The sequence below is a fragment of the Musa acuminata genome, chromosome BXJ2-4, assembly GCF_036884655.1.
Source record: "Musa acuminata AAA Group cultivar baxijiao chromosome BXJ2-4, Cavendish_Baxijiao_AAA, whole genome shotgun sequence".
NCBI classification, from domain to species: Eukaryota; Viridiplantae; Streptophyta; class Magnoliopsida; order Zingiberales; family Musaceae; genus Musa; species Musa acuminata.
This window is the reverse complement of record NC_088341.1, coordinates 38,603,333-38,620,968: the sequence shown is the minus strand read 5'-3', so window position 1 is coordinate 38,620,968 and position 17,636 is coordinate 38,603,333. Positions and strand designations below refer to the sequence as shown.

Here is a 17,636-nt window from a genome sequence, read left to right as displayed (position 1 = left end):
TCGACACACAATGAGTGTAGAAGTAGATCCCGTATTTTAACTCTTTCAATATGTCGAACAATCAAAATCTAATATAACAAAAGAAGCCACCCACCCTTCTATCGCCTTATATGTGGTGACTCCTTCAACTCGATATTAGGGACAGAGGACGCTAGAAGGGCCAATTTTAATCGTATGCACTATAATGAGTGTGTAATCAAAACCAGAGACCCCACCACCCTTGGAACGAATGCAGAAGCAACTCCCAATTATTTTTCCCACACCACCTAAATCATCTCCACACATCAAACAATCAAAATCTAACTTAACAAAAGTAAAAAAGAAAAAAAAAAATCAGATACTAAGCTACAAACTTGGTTGAAAGACACTTTGCTTGGATATGTTCATCCAATTACAAGGAGATGCCAACGGGTTGCAAATATACTTACACGTACACCCTCTCGTGGAGGTAATCGGAGAAGCAAGCTATCTCGAAAAACTGATTCGCTTGCAGTCAGAACAAGACGGCACAAATGCCTCCTCAACCAAGATCTGAGCATCATAACCAAATGACAAATTAGAGCAGGTCATATACTGTCATCCTACACATGCCCGTATTACAAAAAAGGTCCTCCATAACATATGAAATATGCTTATTTCTCGCTTGGCTTCAAAGAGGAACTATAAGTCTCTCCTGGTGAAGTAAAGCCAGTCCTCTTAGTTTGAGAACGAAGCTGCTGACTGACGCTTCATGCTCGCCACGTCAAATCGTTCGATGAACCTTTGATCAGAAATTCTTGCTTTTGCAGCAGCAAAGCGCCGGTACTCGTCAAAAATTGAAGTGAGACACCAGCGCTGGAGTTTTCTTAGGCATCCAACAACACAACCAGTTCGATGCTGGACAAGTAGACAGATCAAGGATGAGATAGATGCTTTCCATCAATCAAGATGAGTATGAGTATGATGATGATGATGATGATGATGATGATGGAGGATAGGCAGACTTCACCTTTCCTCGTTTGCAATGAATAAGCAGCGGGCGATTTCGGACATCTGCATTTCAAAGTGGAGTCCATGAAAACAATATCATGTTGGAATAGAATGCCACTAAGAAAAGGCAATGAATTAGCTTCTACAAGTGTTCTATACCAAGGACAACTTTGAGGGCCTCGCGAATTGTATCTTCTGGGATGTTGGCAAAAGGTTCCTGCACAACAACTTGTTATTGTAATGCTTATAAAATAAATGTAACAACATATGCTAACATAGTCAAAAGAGGCATAATCCCCATGGAATGGTGCCATTTCTGCACAGCTAAAGTTCTTGGACCCTTTCCATGTATAAAGGAAATGCCAAGGAATTTTTGCATGTTTTGCAGCATATTTTTGGGATGATAATTTCTGCACGATTTGCGGTGTATCTTCGATATGATAAGTCTATCCCAAAATAAAAACATACTTAACTCACTAGCAGCGAATACATATTAGGAATAAAGAAAAAACAAAATGCACGAGAAAATTGCTAATACAAAGTATCATTGTTACACTGCAACTTCCTATATCCCCAAATACCAATAATAATTTGCATCATCTATATTATGAAGAACTCTATAGTTCTGTAGGTCATGCAACAAAACCTAATTGAAATATGTTGTGCCACCAGGGGAAGAAAGTTTTGATCGATAAGCAATTCTCGAGTCATATGTTGTGCCATTAAATGAATCTATATGCCTTTCCAAAGGAAATCTGCATCAACATGCTGTTTGATATGTCATCCTGTGCACTTATTGGTCCAAGATCCTGTTAGATCAGGCAGAATTATAAATCAGCTTTGCAACACTTTAATTGCCTAAATAATCTACTAAACGTTTTATGTTCTCTAGTTCAACATGAAATCTCAACCTGCTAACTAACGAGGAAAATTCATCCAAAAGAATGTCCAGACAATCAATAGACCCGCTGTAAAATACAAGCAACTCAATGGAGACTAAATTTCAAATAGTTATTGCAACACACCGATTACGATCAATGATTCTGATTAGTCCCGCATCGAAAATGGACAAAAACTAAGATTGACTTATAAGGGTTTATGAATTATTGTTAACTTTGGCTTAAATATTTTAAACTAGTGGTTTAGGTTCAACGAAGTTAATAGGCTTATAAGGGTTAATGTAACTAATCTTAATTTCGACTTAAACATTTTGGGTTAGTGGTTTAGGTTCAATGAAGTTAATAGGCTTATAAGGGTTAATGTTAACTTCGACTTAAACATTTTAGATTAGTGGTTTAGACTCAATAAAATAATAGACTTATAAACATTTTGGATCAATGGTTTAGGCTCGATAAAGTTAATAGTTCAGTTATCCCATCAGATCAGGTTGTGACATTTACGTAACTTTGCCACTATATTATGAAACTTGTTCGTTCCTCAAGTTGACTATTAATTTGCAATTGTCATCCTTGACCTACCTTCCTCTTGTTTTCACCAAGTAGCAAGCTCACACACATCCGAGGGCACCCACCAATACGTGCACTGGTGGAGGTTTACCAACTGATGGAGCTAACATAGAATCCATCTGTCCGAGTAACAGGTCCGAAATTAGTTTTTCTTACAAGTGATATTCATGAACTTTCTTGTACTAGGAGGCTACCCAAAGTCTTTTTTCTCGCTTGTGCATATTGCAAATATCTTCCTACTTCAAAAAATCTGAACTATGGCAGACCCATTCCTCAAGCTGCAGCCTCATGGCTACTGCATGAAACACCAACATGGAGTTCTAACAACCAAGAAATCTGAAAATAAATTATGTTTTTTTCATGTCATAGTAGAAAATTCTAAGCAGGTATCGAAGCGGGGGCTCCGAAATCCAAAACCTGTTTCACATCCTCCCTATCTCAAGAGTCCAACCTACAAATTCAAGACTTGTTGCACTATTTTTGCCCAAGTTTTGGTTGAAGTGTAACCACTATCTTGCCCCTAAATGTAGTTGGAAAACAACACAAATCACAAGACCTTCAATTATTCATCGGTATATCAAAAACAACTAAAATAAAAAAGAATTTGTGACATCACTAGCTTAATCATCGTCAATAATGTACAATCTACGAGTTGAAAAGAAAAAAAAAAAAGAGGAAAACAGCACACAAACAAATATTAGAAGTACCAACACAGAAATCACCATGGCTTAGCTATTATAATAATCACCAATCTAAAATCCTCCACAGAAAGGACTTGTAATCAGATGTAGAACCCAAGAGGACTCCCAATTAGACGCAGACCCTATAGAACCAAGCCAAGAAACCAGTGTGCACAGCATGATGAACCATTCATCCAACACCCAAATCAAAAAGTCCTTCGAACCGAGAAGGGAATCATAATTACTACTGCAAGCATAACCATAAGAACAACGATCAAAAGGAGTACCTTGCGATTCTCAATCCCGAACTGGAAAAGTCCGATGCCATTCTCCCTAAGAAATTCCAAGTTCGACTCCGGGTACGGCTCCGGGCAAAGGCACCTACCAATAATCCCATCAAAACCCTGGCCGAAGCAGATCAAGAGACCCAAGATCCAACCCGAGAAAACCGAAAGGGAGCAGAAGGATCACGCACAAGACGGAGCGAAGCCTCAGCGTCCTCAGGAAGCCGAAGTTGGCGGTTTCCGGGAACCCAGAGCGGTAGAGGCCGGCGTCCACCATGGCGAAATTGAGGGGCGGCACGAAGAGCAGCTCCTCCCCTCCGTCCCTCGTCGCCACCACCGGCTCGCCGCCTTCGGAAGCCAGAGCGTAGCAGCTGGGTTTCGCCACCATCGCTGCCGCCTGATGCTCCGCTGCCGCCACTGCTGCGACGACGGCTCGCTCATCTCCCTTATAAAGAGACGGGACGAATATTCCTCGGAATCTTCTTCGGCCTTTTTTCTCTTTTGAGAATATAAAATGTGGTGGGAAAAAGAGAGAAGAAAAAAAAAAAAGGATAGCTTATCATTTTCCCTTTTTATATATAAAATAAAAAATAATTTGGATAAGAAAAAGAGGAGGAAAAGGCAATGATGTCAAAACAAGTCACTTTAAAGTCTTTCTCCTATAAAGGGAGAGATCTAAAGTTATTTAGATGCCGTCTCTCATTCTTGCTCTTGTAAGGACAGAGACGAAAGGTGGAGGAGGAAAGGCACCGATGGGAAAGAAAACACCTTTTATTTTTAGTTTGGGAATAATTGTTGTGGTTGAGATGCTTTCGCGAGGAACAGAGGACGGAGACCGACCACTTAAATCAAAATGGTGGTGGGATTATCTATCTTTTTAATTATGATCAAATGTTGATATTTATAAATAATTTTGAAATGATATAATGACCAAGTAATTAATAGAGTATTTTTTTAATTCACTAATATTGAGTATTTTTGATGAGATAGTAGTAGGATTTTGGCTTTGAACATCGTTTTCTTTTCTCATCACTTAAATCATCATCACATATGAGTTCAAGTAAATATTTGATATTAATAAATTTAATAAAAAATCATATATAATTTCATTTAAAATTTTATATTATTAAATTTAATTAAAAAAATAAATAAAAAGTATTATATTAAATGATGACACTAGAGATGTAATACTATATTAATTTAATATTACACTAGAGATGTAAGGTTCAAGTAAATATTTTAATTAATAAATTTAATAAAAAATCATATATCATTTCATTTAAATTTTTATATTAATAAATTTAATAAAAAAATTTTAAAAAAATATTATATTAAATGATAATACTAAAAATATAATATTAATTTAATTTAATATTACATTACAGATGTAAAGTTTTATTCTTTTTGTGAGTTTCAAAAAATACTTTTGAAGGTAAGAAAAATCTGATAGATTTATGAATCTTAGTTCTCATATTCTTCAATCAATATGGGACCAAATGACCTTATCAACCCTTAAGATAATAAATATCTCGTTTATCAAAATATTATTAAATAAAAAAGATAATAAATGTCTCTAAGCGTCTGCAAGTGAGAAGATTCTCAATTATTTTTTATCTTCCAAGCAAATATAATAAATTACCCACAAATAATATGAGACCAATGACCTCTGAAGTACAAATAAAATCATCAGAGATAAATGTAGCACACAAGTGCAAGTTAGCGTGGTTTTAAGAAATCTTGGCATTCACCGAATTTATACAAGCAGAAGTGCGTGAGGAATGGGTACAGGAAACACAATTAGGAAGCTCGGCAAATTTATATTGATTTAATGGTGGATGAACACTTTGAATGATCAGAAACATTCCATTTCCATATTTATTTTCTCAACTTTTCATGACCAAAAAAAAATCATCAATGTTTGCTTGCTTCATGGAAGAACAGCTTTCACCTCTTTCCTGTCTGCACCAAACACCTGTGAGCAAAACAAAATTTTAATTTGATTATGCACCCAAAAATCATGCCAAGAAAGTTTATGTGATATAGCAGGCTGTCTAGACTTTATTATATTCTTGTAATTTTGAATGATTAAATTTGTGCCATACTTTTAAATTACAATTAAGTATTCTCGCTTACCTCTGCACCAAAACCTTTTACATATACATTGGTAAATAGCTCAGAAGGATCAGGCATTGGGCTTTCCTGCAAATGAAGCAAGAGTATGATGATCAGAGAGCAAATGCTATTTTAATCTCAAGTCAGACATTATTGCCAACTTCTGATATAGTAAGCACCTTTGCTAGAGCAATGACATCATCCACTTCCTTCCTGACTTCTTTCTCAATATCCTGCACAAATATTTATAAAATTTTATAAAAAAGATTCTAGGAAAGAAAGTATAACCATATTTTAACATGTGAAAAAGCTGATTCAGAATAATATAGGGATATATACACCTTTGAGCTCAGAGGCAGTAGCCAGCTCATTGGACAATATCAGCTTCCTAACTCTTTCTATAGGATCACGCTCCTACAAGTGGCACAATCAACACAACTCGGTAAGTCAAATATAGAAATACGCATGTTAGCAAGCGCTTCCAACGAATGGCTCAAAGGCTAAATGCAGCTAACCACAATAAGTGCTTCCAGGATCTGACATGGAATGACCAGGGTACCTATAAGTGTCCATTTCAAGAATCTGTATGATGAAAGAATCAATGAGAAAAAAGTAGAACAAGTTAATTTCATGATTACATTTTTCACAAGAAACACCAATTTACAGCCTCTCCAAGAATAGTTGGTTGTTTATTGTCATTATGCTTCCAAATTGGTACATATAATTTGACTCCAAAGTATCGTATATATAAATATACCTGAAGATACTTTGGAGATTGATCCTTTTTCTGCTTTCATCTAGATATTTTTTCATATTCTAGTATTTTTTGGGCAGTAGCACCCCAGTTGCAAAGAATAAACACAACTATCAATATAAATAACATACTTGCAAACGAAAATTAAGAGTTCCAATCGAAGACCCTTTTCTTGCCTAAATTGCTGATTCTGGACTAATATTGAAGAGCAATACATAAGCATGTAGAGATGCTCGATCCTTTGCAAAGCCTCCTCAAATTTACAAATGATTAAGATCTCTAGATTGTAGGGGCGTTTACCACTTATTTAAATACCAGCATTTAGAAACTAAGTCTCAGTAATTCTGGTAACCTGTTGGATAATGGTACATACCAGCTAGTATGCGCAAACATTAATATTAAAATAACTGTATAATACTGGATATACATGTGGCATCCAACCATACCAGCCCGGCTCAAACTAGTACATACAGGACACTGCACCAGGAATATACCACTATACTTGGAAACCAATATTGGTAGTTGGTGCCAGCATTAGGATTTAACATCTCAAATGTGCACCAATGAAGATAAGCAACTTCGATCAGAACAAGCTTAAAAATGGACATGCTTGAAAGAAACATTACTTGTCCAATCCTAGAAAGTTGCATTTGAAACAGAACTATAGAACTCCTCGCTGACAAAACAGTTTATTACACTAAGATTACCGGATGTATGAATATGTAGGCGAGAAGATCAAAGGGACAATTTTCAATTTGGCTTGTGAAGTACCTCAAACTTATCTGGCCGGTCTTAAATTCATAATAGATATACATTTTTCAACCTTGAGTATTAATTTGTCTAATTACAAAATTTTGTCACAAAGACCAAAATATGCCTCCGGTATACAAGTATCTTCAAATAATGCAGTGCAATGGGAGGAAATCAACATATATCTCATGGAGAAGCGCAAAAGATAAGGTCATCTTTCCAAAACACAATCAAAGATAGATCATGTCACAGTTTGAAGTTATATATATGGCGATCAAAAGATTAAACACAATAAACAGACAGTAGTTGAAAATTTCAGCATTTATCACCTTAATGTAACATTACTATATAATTGTCTCCAGTTATTCAACTTATCAATCTCTATATAACAAAAGGACCAATTTAACGCAACTGTAGATGCTTATAAGTTATGGGGACCAATAACATAGAATTCATGAATTTGATTTCTAAATACATGACATACTTGTAGATGAATGAGAGCTGGATTCAAAAGCATGTTACTTACAATGGGTCCATTTTGCAGCGCATATTCTTTTGCAAATTAGCATGCTTGCTTCACAGCAAGAACATCCATTCCATCAACCTGTTCATACAAAGACTGTATTAGGTTCAAACCATTGAAGTATTAAGTTAGCACAGCTACCACTTGTGGAAAATAAGACTACAAACTTTGTTGAGCCCAAACGATTGGCCAAAATGCTTAAACTAAGATTTAATAATAGATTATCCATCAGACTCCTTATAAACTAATCTTATTTTTGTCCACTTCCAATATGGGACTAATCAGAGTCTTACAAACTCTCCCACTTAAGAGCTTAATGATCTCATAAAAACCCAATATACCCCAAATCAAATCCTAATATGGTGTATGTGAGGAGTAGCCCAATAGTAGCTCCACGTCGTGATAAGTCTAACTCCATCCAGAAGTAGTCATTTCCACCTGATGGGCTAACTAGCCTGTCAACTTCGTTGAGCTCAAATCACTAACAATAATGTTTAAGTTGAGGTTGATAGTAGTACACCCGTCAAACCAAGTTAATCTTAGTCTTGCCCACCTTCAATGTGGGATTAATCCGGATGTTACAAACAGACTTAAATGTGATTACCGTAAAAGGTAGTAATAGTATATCCACTTTATGCAAGGTCGATGTATGATGATACCGGACCACTGTAGAAGCTAGATGACACATTATACACACTGTGGTACAGTGGTGTGCTCAATCATGTGCTACATTCAATTGTTAGCTCAATATCACCATTTTTTATGTTTTGTGCCACATCATCCATGAAAAATATGCAGCAGCATGGACTGACACAACACTTTTAGCTAACATAATAAAGTTCTCCCTCTACCTTGTCCTCCCAAACCACAAAAGAAAATTTTCAAAGATAAGAAAAAAAAGACAGAAGTCCGAACCTTGCTTATCTCCCTTTTTGAATGTGTAGATACATGTGCCCAAAGAAGTCACCAGATTGTGCATGCTTATCACAATCAATAGTCAAATCATGAATAATTACGAAAATAGCACATTTATGCTTGCTTATGCCCAAAGACTACCAACAAGGACATTAGAAAGGAATATATGCCATGTTTTGCCAAACAAACCATGCAACTTGACTCAGAAAATTAGGTATCATGTTGCAAGCATAGACCAAAGCTACCGATGAGCAATAAATTAGTAAATTGGAATACGAGTAAAATACAATATTGTATATATTAAAAATAACTGTAAACAACGAACATCATAGTGTCAAGACATACGGGAAGAAATTGTTGATTGATGAATCTAATAGATAAATTTTCACCAATGCATCCACATAGCGCACTGCTTAAAAGAAGCTCTCATGAAACAAGATTTGCCAGATGAAGCACATGTAGAAAAACCTACTGACCTAGTACAACTTGAAGCATTTTCTCATACGCCAAGGACCTATGAGTTTCCAGCATGCAACTAGAAGTAGATTGCCTCCTACCCCTTCTATTTTTTCACCTTTCGCATCTATAAATAAGGAAAACCTAACAGATAAACACACACACTCTGTGCTAAAAGATAGCAGCAAATCATAGTCAACTCTCAAAAAAAATAAAAAGTTTCATACATTCTTCCAATCATATACTAAATTAAACTACTGCAAATAGCTTTAAGATTTGAAAAAATAGAACCATCATTGGATTCTGGGAAGATAAACAAATAATGTTTTTAGAATCAAGAATTATATGGTTCAATTTCACAATACCATTAAGACTATTTATATGTCTCAGTTGTCAAGTAGTTGATTCTAAACATCAACATGAAAGCTCAAAATTATGTTCAACACGAAGTATCAAAACTAACAAGGGCTGTTAGAATCAAGAATTATATGATTCAATTACACAATACCACTATTTGTATGTCTCAATTGTCAAGTACTTGATTCTAAACAGCAACATAAAAGCTCAAAATTACATACATGAAGCAGAGTCTATCATACCGAATCATACCGCCCGGTATGGGCGGCACGTACCGGTCCGATAGGCTAACGGTACGTGGATCGCCCGCTACCGATCCGTCTGTAGCAGTGTACTGTAATACTGTAGCAGTGCACTTGTTCTTGTTCGCGGCCCCGTCACCATACAACGCAAAGGACACGGTCCCCTCCTTGGAGTACTTCTGGGCGAAGGCCAGGCCACACCCGAGCGGAACCTGGACGCCAACAATCCCGTGGCCGCCGAAGAACCCGGAGTCCTTCTTGTAGAAGTGCATCGACCCGCCCTTCCCCTTAGAGCACCCAGCGCGGCGACCCATGAGCTCGGCGAATGACTCAACAAGGGACCCGCTACGGGCAAGCAATGTGCAGTGGTCGCGTTAGGCGGTGATTACGACGTCCTTCTTGGTGATGACCGCCTCGAGGCCGACGGCGACGGCCTCCTGGCCGTCGTAGAGGTGGCAGAACCCGCGAATGAGCTTGGACTTGTAGAGGGAGTCGGCGGCGATCTCCATGCGGCGCATCACGGACATGTCACGGAAGAAGGAGAGGAGCTCGGAGGGGGTGGTGTCGACGAGGCGCGAGGGGGGCTCGATCTTGTGGCCCTTGAAGGGGACGCTGGTCTCAACGGTGATTGGGGGTTGACCGCCGGTGGAGGAGGCGAAAGGGCGCAGGAGGAGGCGGAGGAGGAGGCGATGGTGGTGGTGGAGGCGTAGAGAGGCGGCGGAGAGACGGTGGGCAGCGGCGGCCATGATAGGAAGATGGGGAGTTGCGACGAGAGCGGAAGGTATGGTCGGTGGGATTCTATATCTCCGCGTTCGCTGTCCTTCAATATCTGTAAAGGTTCAGATGCGCCATCGGACGGTTGCGGTTCAGCAGCCAATAATAATCCTTTATTAATGCAATAAACGTTAAGAATCAGAGCAAAAAACGAGAACCAGAAGATCTGAACCGTTCGATCGCGGCGTTCTCCGGATCGTACGTTTTATTTTCTAGCTGATCGTGTAAAAATCCCATCGCTCTCTCTCTCTCTCTCACACACACATTTCGCTCCCAAAAAGTGCGAGTGATGACCATTGGGTTGGTGGCCTTTGGGTCATCACATTCCTCATCATGCTTCACTGTAAATGATAAATAATTAATCCTTCTTAACAAAATTAAAGGCATACTCTTTATTTGTCAAAAACAAAACAAAATATATAGCGAGCGAAGCCTTCGACGTGATTGCGAAGGACACATTAATTTTAGCCATTGGATTAATAAATTAAAATCACAATCAGAATTCGAATGTAAGCCATCGCGAGTGTCTTCATACATAAGGCGATGGGGCCAAAACCTTGAGACTTGCATATGCTAACATCGTAAACAGTAAGATACCCACGTGTACAAGTATCATAATATTCGTCACCTAAAAAGGTTCTGAGAGCTAATCTACAGCAGCAGAGACATGGGGAAGGAAAGATTCGCGTGGCTTGGTGCAGGTGACTGAAGCAGAGAGCAAAAATGACTCTGGCCGGGACTTCAAGCGCCCTTGTTGCCTTGTTGGAGGCTGACCAAGGCGTGGTACGACCCTTTGGGCCCCTTGGCCAGAAGCGACGCGTGGGTGCCCTTCTCCACCACCACCCCCTTGTCCAATACAGCGATGAGGTCGCAGTTCTGGATGGTGCTCAGCCTGTGCGCCACCACCACGCTGGTCCTCCCCACCATCAGCCTCTCCAACGCCTCCTGCACCATCTTCTCCGACTGACTGTCGAGCGCGCTCGTGGCCTCGTCCAGCAGTAGTATCGTTGGGTTCTTCAGTATGGCCCTCGCAATCGCGATCCTCTGCTTCTGCCCGCCGGAGAGCTGTACCCCGCGGTCGCCGCAGTATGTGTGGTAGCCGTCTTTGAGAGAGCTGATGAAGTCGTGAGCGTTTGCGGCCCTGGCGGCGTCCTCTATCTCCGCAGCGGTGGCCTCTTCAGTCCCGTACGCGATGTTCTCCTGGATGGTCCCGGCAAACAGCGTCGGCTCCTGTCCCACCATGCCGATGTGCTTCCTCAGCGATCGGAGGTTGTAGGACTTGATGTCCCTTCCGTCGATCTTGACTGTCCCTTTAAGTGGGTCATAGAATCGTTCGATGAGTCCGATGATGGTCGACTTTCCGGACCCGCTCTGCCCTACCAGTGCGGTTGACTTGCCTGCCTCGATGTGGAGGGTGAAATGTCTGAAGACGACGACGTCAGGGCGTGCTGGGTAAGCGAAGTCCACGCCGCGGATATCGATGTCTCCGTTGACTTTCTTCGGGCGCTGCCCCTCCTGATCGTTGGGCTCGATGCGGGTGTCGCGGTCCAGCACACCGAAAACCGAGCCCACGGCGTCGGCGCCCTTGGCCAGGTCGGTGGTCATGCTGCCTGCTTCGGCAATGACACGGCCGGTGCTGACGAGAATCATGAAGGTCTGGAAGAGGGCCTTTGAGGTGATGTACCCTTGATCGATGAGCTTGCCGCCGTACCAGAAATCGAGGGCCCAGGTGCAGTGCATGACGCTCTGGGAGAAACCGAGGCCGATGCCGGCGAACCACGACTGCCGGATGCTCTCGCGGCGAGGGCCTTCCTGCGCAGCTTGGAACATCTGGAGGATCCGGTCCTGCGAGGAGAAGGCGGCGATGGTGCGCAGGTTGGAGACGGCCTCGGCCGCGATCTTGCTGCTCTGGGACTGTGACTTGATGGCCTTCGCCGACAACCTCTTCAGGAGGACACGTCGAGCATAGAAGGAGACGATAATGAGGGGTTGCACGGCAATTATGACAAGGGCCAGCCTCCATGCGATGACCAGTCCCATGGTCCATGCAATTGCCACCGCCGAGGCCGTCTGAATTATTAGAGACAATCGATCGCCCACCAATGATCGTACCTGCATGCCGGACAGCCACTGTGGTCAGTGATTCATGGAGTTCGAGGAGTGTTTGCGAAGGCGTGATACTTACCACGTTGGCATCATTAGCGAGTCGAGCGAGAACGGCTCCGGTAGAGTTCTCATCCTCGTCGAACCAGCCCACTTCGAAAGTAAGGATCTTGGAGAGCATCTTCTCTCTTACCCGCTTCGTCAGGTACTCCCCCATGGCACCAAAGTTGTAGTGCTGCACGACGTTGATGACGAAAGATAAGATCGACAACGCCACGAAGATGAGCGCGTAGGTCCTCGTTTTCGACTTGATCCGGTCGTTATCGTTCGTGAAGAACACCGACACCAGGCCACCCATTGCGAATGCATACGTCGGCTGAATCGCACCGAACAATATCGCGCCGAGGCTCCCCAGCAGCGACTGCTTCCACTCCGGCGCGTTCAGCGTCAACAGCCTCCGGAACGAAGGTTCCAGGAGTTTTGGCTGCTTAAAGGTCTCATCGTCGCCATCGGCAGACGTGTCAAAGGACCTCTTTGAGCTGCTCCTGCTCGCGGCCGACAACCTCCTGCTCATGCTGCCGTTGCTTCCAGTCCGCGAATCTGACGTGATTTCATTCACGGCGGAGGAGGACGTTCCTCCTTCGACTTTTGTAGCTCTTGCTGTCTGTTGTAAGCGGACGAGCGACGAGTAAAGCCCCTCTTCGTTGCCGATGAGATCATCGTGGGAGCCGCTCTCCATGACCTGGCCATCTTGAACCACCGTGATCACGTCGGCGTTTCTTATGGTGGAGAGGCGGTGCGCGATCACGATAGCGGTCCTGCCGACGGACGCCAGGTCGAGTGCTTCCTGGACGACCCGCTCCGACTCCGAGTCCAGTGCACTTGTGGCCTCGTCGAGGAGGAGGATCTTGGGTGACTTGAGCACCGCCCTCGCAATAGCTATCCGTTGCTTCTGTCCTCCCGACATCTGCACCCCTCTTTCTCCTACCTGTGAACAACCAGCTTTTGGATTAGCATCTGCATCAATGGGGCCTATCTCCTACAGACAGGTTCGAAGCATGATGATGCATTCAGTCAGTGGCTACTCTAATCAAGAGAACTCCTCATCAGTTGACCTATGAACAACATTTCTTTAAATTCATGGGCCGCAGGATTCTATGAGCACAAAGGAATTCAAGATAACGTTAGAATATGGACCAGAAGCTAGATTCCTTGAATACAAGCTACCTTCTTAGTTACGCATTAGACGTAACTGGTGACGTTAAAGTTCATGAACCAGATTCTTCGCGTTTAACATACTATTATTCCATAAAGGTCATAGAAGAGACGGGATTGTTCCCACTTCGGTGGCGATTGCTGTGTTCTGTCATATAATATATGCATGTTCATGGGATATAATAAGCCGACATCAACATAGTTTATGGATACCAAACTGGCACATGTCGAGTCTTTCACATGTCTATCCTTAATGTAGTTTATGGAGCTGATGAGAAAAGGAGAGTTGAAATTGATCTACCTGGGTGTCGTATCCCTGCGGCAGCTGAGAGATGAAGTTGTGGGCGTTTGCTACCTTGGCGGCTGCCACCACCTCCTCTATGGTCGCGTCTTCCTTCCCGAAGAGTATGTTTTCCTTGATGGATGTGGCGAACAGAGCAGGCTCCTGGCTCACCAACCCCATCTGCGACCTCAGCCACTTGAGCTTCAGCCTCCTGATGTCCACCCCATCAAGCAAAATCTCTCCCGCGAGCGGGTCGTAGAAGCGTTCCAACAGCGCAATCACCGTCGACTTCCCCGACCCGCTGCCGCCCACCAGCGCCACCGTCATCCCCGCCGGCACCGTCAGATTGAAGTCCCGGAATATGAAGGTCGCCGGTCGCGATGGGTAAGCGAATTGCACCCCCTTGAATTGTACGCTCCCGGACACGCTCGCCAACACTTGACCGTCACTGCTCTCGGTGTCGATCTTGGGAACCCGCCTGATTACCTTCATTATGCGCTGTCCGGCTGAGCTTGCCTCCGAGAAGTACTTCACATTGGAAAGACCCGATCCCAGCGCCCTGTTTCGACAGTCTGTTAGATGCAATGCAATGCACGGAACTCGCGGAGAGCGGAAAGGGGAAGAGGAGTAGTCGGGCAATTACAGGCCGCCGACGATGACGGAACCCCCAACCGCGAAGACGGTACCGCCCTTTGCGCCGTGGTACATGACGAGGCGGCTGCCGTACCAGGCCATGAAGGACCAGATGGCGAAGGTGATGCCGTTGCTCCCGATGGCGAGACCCTTGGCGAGGCCCTGCTTGAGGCCGAGCTTGACGGAGTGCTCGAGCGCGGCAGAGAACTTGGCCATGGTGCCGGCCTCCGCCGTGAAGGAGTAGACGGTGCGGATGGAGGAGACGGACTGCTCCACGATGGTGCCGGCCTTGTTGTACTCCTCGCCGATCTTTCTCGCCAGGCCCATGAGAATCCGCCCGTACATGAGGCCGGGAATAATTAGGAGCACCACCGTCGGGCAGGCCACCAGGGCCAGCCTCCACATCATGAGGAATCCGGCAACGTAGCTGCCCACGCATGTGGACGCGTTCATGATGAAGTTGGGCACCTGCACGATCCCTCGTTACGATGCTGCAAGTGCTGATCAAAGAGAAGGGAGGAACAGCAAAGACCTTCTCGCTGATGGCGTCTTGGACCACGAGGCTGTCGCTGGAGACGCTGGTGATGACCTCGGTGCCGGACCCGGCGTTGAGGTCGAAGTACTCGATGTCCTGCCTCATCACCGCTTTCAGGTACCGCGATCGCATTCGCGAGGCTTGACGCTCGCCGGTCCTCGTCCAGCAATATCCCTCTGCAAAAGGATGTCCGGATTCAAATATCGTACTCGAGCTACACAGAATCAGACGGAACAGAGCGTACCGCAAAAAGACGCCACAAAACTTCCGCACGCCAAGTACAGCATGTTGACGGCACCCTGATGCACGCCATGGCTAAAAGGATTGAGCAGATGAGAGACAAACGAAAGATCAAGGAGGAAAAGGAGAAGCATGTCACCTTGCTGATAGAGCCACTGAAATCAGACAAGGAAGAAGGGCCACTTCCCAAATCATTAATGATTCTACTGGTTAGGTAAAACATGACAGGCAAGGACACGCCGTCGCCGACGGCGCCGATGAATCCCACAGTCATCAAGAAACGATCCACAGTATCGGCATGCATAAATATCGTCCAAAAGGAGGACATGGAGGAAGAACTCCCTTCGGTTCTCCCACCAGCCTCCTCTCTCTCTCCTCTCGCCATCTCTCTCCTTTCTCCTTGAGACAGAGAGCAGAGTAACGAAGTTTCAGGCCATCTCTTTTATGCCCCCTCTTCCTCGTAGGTGGCATTCGGAAATAAAGACCGGCGAAATTGAACAGAATAATATGTAGGAAGGGATGGGAAACTGCCATACAGCGAGATGGATTCCCAATTAAAGATTTGCCATATTCGATAATATCATTTACTTTTCTTGTATTTTTAATATTAAACCGCCAAACGAGCAGGCTGTTGGGTAAGGCAACAGTCTTGGAATCGCGATCGAGTGACTCATCTAACGCGGTGGACAAGCAAGGTTGTCAAGGTGATATCGTCATTGATGACGACTACAAGTTATGCTTGTGACAGCCATCCAGCCAAGCCTAGCTATGATGAATGGGACTATGGATTACTTGGATCGCACGACTTTGATTGACTCTGCCCGGCGACCCGATTGCGCTCGACACGTCACTTCAGGCGCCGATGCCCGTCTATTTCGGTGCCCGTTAGAGGTCACATGCGTGGAAAGCGAGTCACCTTACCAACTCAATATTCAATTAGTCTTTTTTCTATCACGTTGTTTATGGTTGATAGACGATATTATATTATGATGACTTACTTCTTTACGGTGCGTAGTTTGCATCACGTGCTCAAAAGGCGAATTGCTTTAGCAAATTGTATGTCGCAAATCGTAGCACGCCTCCTTCTCGTCGCTCTCCTAAGTTGACGTGCGGTGCGAGCCCAAATGTGTTTGTTGGCCATGACGAGTGGTGCCAGGAGACTCCAAGGAGTCCATCGTGGGCACCTGCCCCACAACACCCATCGCATCCATGTGGACTTCGATAGGTGAAATGAAACGGGGGATCAACGTACCAAGTAGCGTATCAAAGTCGAATGAAACTACCGTAGTAACTTCGAAGACAAGTCAATGTTGAAGACAAGCACGACTTCGCCAAATATTTGGCGACAACATGCCTTGTAGACTGTATGAACGAAGGTGGAAAGTCTTTGACCAAACACCAACGTTTTGCAGCAAAGTTAGCACAGTTGATGAGACGATATATGACGCAGCACTAACGTAAATCGAAACGTACCTGTGGACTATATGTCATCGCCGGGACTCCGACGTACGGCACCGCCGACCGAACTGGTGGTGCAGAGCGGTTCCGGGAAATCGACCATCGTCGGACTCATCGAGCGATTCTATAACACGCTTAAAGAGATAGTAAAGATCGACGGAAGGGACATCGAGCCCTGCAAACTCCGATCGATGAGGAGGCACGTCGGCATGGAAGCGCAGGAGCGGACGCTGACCACCCAGGAGAACATCGCGTAGGGAACGTATGGAAGGAGCCACCGCGGCGGAGATTAGAGGACGCGGCCAGGGCTGCAACCGCGTACGACTTCGTTAGCTCTCTCGACGATGGCTACCACACGTACTGCGGCGGCCGCGGTGTGCCGCCCTCTGGCGGGCTGATGCAGCGGATGGCGATCGCGAGCGCCATTATAAAGAACACGGCGTTACTGCTGCTGCATTATTTAGGTTGAGAGTTCTAATTTTTATATCATAAAATTATATTTAATATGTAGATAAAAATGTTATCAGATCAATTTTTTTTCATTTTACTTGGTTAATAAATAAATAATAAATAGTTTGGATGATTGCAAGTTTCTGATCTGCTCTCTGCATACACCACCATAAAGAGAAAGATAACCGACTCTGACATACGAGGAGGATGAGTCATGAAAACTGCAATGGCAGTACTGACTCTGACATATGACGAGGAGTTATCACGAGAACTGCAATGACAGTACTGACTCTGACACATGTCGAGAGAACTGCCAAGGCAGTAGGACCCGATCTCATTTGGCAAGCAACCCAATCAGATACGATCCATACGAAGCAAGTCATGATGGACCACCGAAGTCGGTGGCAGGTCGCAGTGGCATACAGCCGGAAGCCAGA

General features: G+C 43.9%; 3 protein-coding genes across 5 annotated transcripts; all 3 read right to left on the bottom strand.

Annotated features, from left to right (window-relative positions):
- Positions 1–520: 520 nt before the first annotated feature.
- On the bottom strand, positions 521–3,816 carry LOC135610770 (tyrosine-protein phosphatase DSP1-like). The gene is made up of 5 exons (XM_065105679.1): positions 3,591–3,816; positions 3,403–3,496; positions 1,129–1,186; positions 989–1,032; positions 521–876 (listed from the first exon to the last, which is right to left on the bottom strand). The coding sequence occupies exons 1-5, from the start codon at positions 3,785–3,787 to the stop codon at positions 697–699; spliced, it is 573 nt and encodes a 190-aa protein (XP_064961751.1). The 5' UTR covers positions 3,788–3,816; the 3' UTR covers positions 521–696.
- Positions 3,817–5,932: 2,116 nt separating this feature from the next.
- On the bottom strand, positions 5,933–10,295 carry LOC135610771 (pyruvate dehydrogenase E1 component subunit alpha-1, mitochondrial-like). Of its 2 annotated transcripts, none has more exons than XR_010486305.1 (3): positions 8,930–9,495; positions 7,542–7,619; positions 5,933–6,093 (listed from the first exon to the last, which is right to left on the bottom strand). XR_010486305.1 is itself a non-coding variant. In XM_065105681.1 (3 exons), the coding sequence occupies exon 1, from the start codon at positions 10,252–10,254 to the stop codon at positions 9,883–9,885; it is 372 nt and encodes a 123-aa protein (XP_064961753.1). In that variant the 5' UTR covers positions 10,255–10,295; the 3' UTR covers positions 5,933–6,093; positions 7,542–7,619; positions 9,509–9,882. The 2 variants fall into 2 exon arrangements, 1 of the variants encoding a protein (XP_064961753.1); XM_065105681.1 differs by lacking the exon at positions 8,930–9,495 and adding an exon at positions 9,509–10,295.
- A 407-nt stretch (positions 10,296–10,702) lies between these two features.
- On the bottom strand, positions 10,703–17,145 carry LOC135610768 (putative multidrug resistance protein). Of its 2 annotated transcripts, none has more exons than XM_065105677.1 (7): positions 16,765–17,145; positions 15,296–15,350; positions 15,049–15,227; positions 14,527–14,984; positions 13,902–14,442; positions 12,468–13,373; positions 10,703–12,394 (listed from the first exon to the last, which is right to left on the bottom strand). In XM_065105677.1, exons 1-7 carry the CDS (start codon positions 16,780–16,782, stop codon positions 11,024–11,026), a joined length of 3,528 nt encoding a protein of 1,175 aa, XP_064961749.1. In that variant the 5' UTR covers positions 16,783–17,145; the 3' UTR covers positions 10,703–11,023. The 2 variants fall into 2 exon arrangements, with proteins under 2 accessions (XP_064961749.1, XP_064961748.1); XM_065105676.1 differs by lacking the exon at positions 16,765–17,145 and adding an exon at positions 15,431–15,766.
- Between the last annotated feature and the right edge of the window lie 491 nt (positions 17,146–17,636).

What these genes read in the sequence shown, in the direction of transcription:
- LOC135610770 (XM_065105679.1), bottom strand. Translation starts at nt 3,787, where the DNA reads ATGGTGGCGAAACCCAGCTGCTACGCTCTGGCTTCCGAAGGCGGCGAG. An exon ending in TCGGGATTGAGAATCGCAAG is followed by an intron (nt 1,187 to 3,402) that starts GTACTCCTTTTG and finishes GTTGTTGTGCAG; the next exon opens with GAACCTTTTGCCAACATCCC. An exon ending in TTCATTGCAAACGAGGAAAG is followed by an intron (nt 877 to 988) that starts GTGAAGTCTGCC and finishes CTACTTGTCCAG; the next exon opens with CATCGAACTGGTTGTGTTGT.
- LOC135610771 (XM_065105681.1), bottom strand. Translation starts at nt 10,254, where the DNA reads ATGGCCGCCGCTGCCCACCGTCTCTCCGCCGCCTCTCTACGCCTCCAC.
- LOC135610768 (XM_065105676.1), bottom strand. Translation starts at nt 15,676, where the DNA reads ATGGCGAGAGGAGAGAGAGAGGAGGCTGGTGGGAGAACCGAAGGGAGT. An exon ending in TTTTGTGGCGTCTTTTTGCG is followed by an intron (nt 15,228 to 15,295) that starts GTACGCTCTGTT and finishes ATCCTTTTGCAG; the next exon opens with AGGGATATTGCTGGACGAGG. An exon ending in CGCAGGGATACGACACCCAG is followed by an intron (nt 13,374 to 13,901) that starts GTAGATCAATTT and finishes GGTTGTTCACAG; the next exon opens with GTAGGAGAAAGAGGGGTGCA.